Below are 831 nucleotides of genomic sequence, written 5' to 3'. Positions count from 1 at the left end.
AGGTTTTCGTGTAGCATTTACCGTGAGATTATTTCAATTTGTAAGAGTTCCAGGGATTTTAAGTCAAGAGTATCTGGCAGAAAACCTTTTCATGGAATGGGATAAGGATATTTGATGTGATTTTAATGATTTTATTTCGAAAAAGGTTGACGGTGCTGGATGTACATATCATATACACACCTTTTTTGTTAGATGATATTGTGATTTGTTCTTCACTATTGTAATTTTCAATCCTTTTTTTATTTATAATTTTCGGGAACTGTTATGTCAACTTTATTTTCTTTCATTTCACTGAGAGTGGTAAACACATCGTGTATGTTTGATTCCAACACGAATCCAACAGATGAGTTTCCATCAGCAAGTGTCGTTTTTTTGTGAGTAAGATTAAGGATGACAGGAAGGTTGGAGTTACTCCTCATCAAGCTTGATGACGGGGGCGCCAAAGAGGCCAGGGTAGTGGGCGTATGGAAGAGCGTGGGCGTAGGGAAGGCCATGGGCATAGGGAAGGACGGCATGGGAGAGAGCAGTGTAGGTGACGGGCTTGACGTTGACCACGGGCTGCACGTACTTGACGGCGGGCACGGAGATCTCGTGCTCCTTGGTGGTGAGCTCGATCTTGGTGGTGTCGGCGGGGGTGTTGGCGTCGATTGGCTCGAACTGCTTGGTCTCCACAGTGTGCTTGGTGACGGTGGGCACGGCGTGGAGGTACGGGAGGGGGATCTTGACGTCGCGACGACGACGACGTGCCTCTTCTACAGCTGGCTCCTGTTCGTCCTTTTGGTAAATGTATGGGAATTCGGTGGCCTTGAGAGTATCATCGGCGTTGAGGAT

General features: G+C 46.8%; 1 protein-coding gene across 1 annotated transcript in view; it reads right to left on the bottom strand.

Annotated features, from left to right (window-relative positions):
- Window positions 1–117: 117 nt before the first annotated feature.
- Window positions 118–831, bottom strand: part of LOC119584958 — a gene marked incomplete in the record, with an annotated part of 1,329 nt that continues 615 nt past the window's right edge. Inside the window, 1 exon segment of the mRNA XM_037933555.1 lies at window positions 118–831. Within this exon segment, the coding sequence (XP_037789483.1) occupies window positions 409–831 (423 nt within the window).

The sequence above is a fragment of the Penaeus monodon genome, chromosome 19 (assembly GCF_015228065.2).
Source record: "Penaeus monodon isolate SGIC_2016 chromosome 19, NSTDA_Pmon_1, whole genome shotgun sequence".
Lineage (NCBI taxonomy): Eukaryota > Metazoa > Arthropoda > Malacostraca > Decapoda > Penaeidae > Penaeus > Penaeus monodon.
This window is presented reverse-complemented; position numbering and strand designations above follow the sequence as displayed.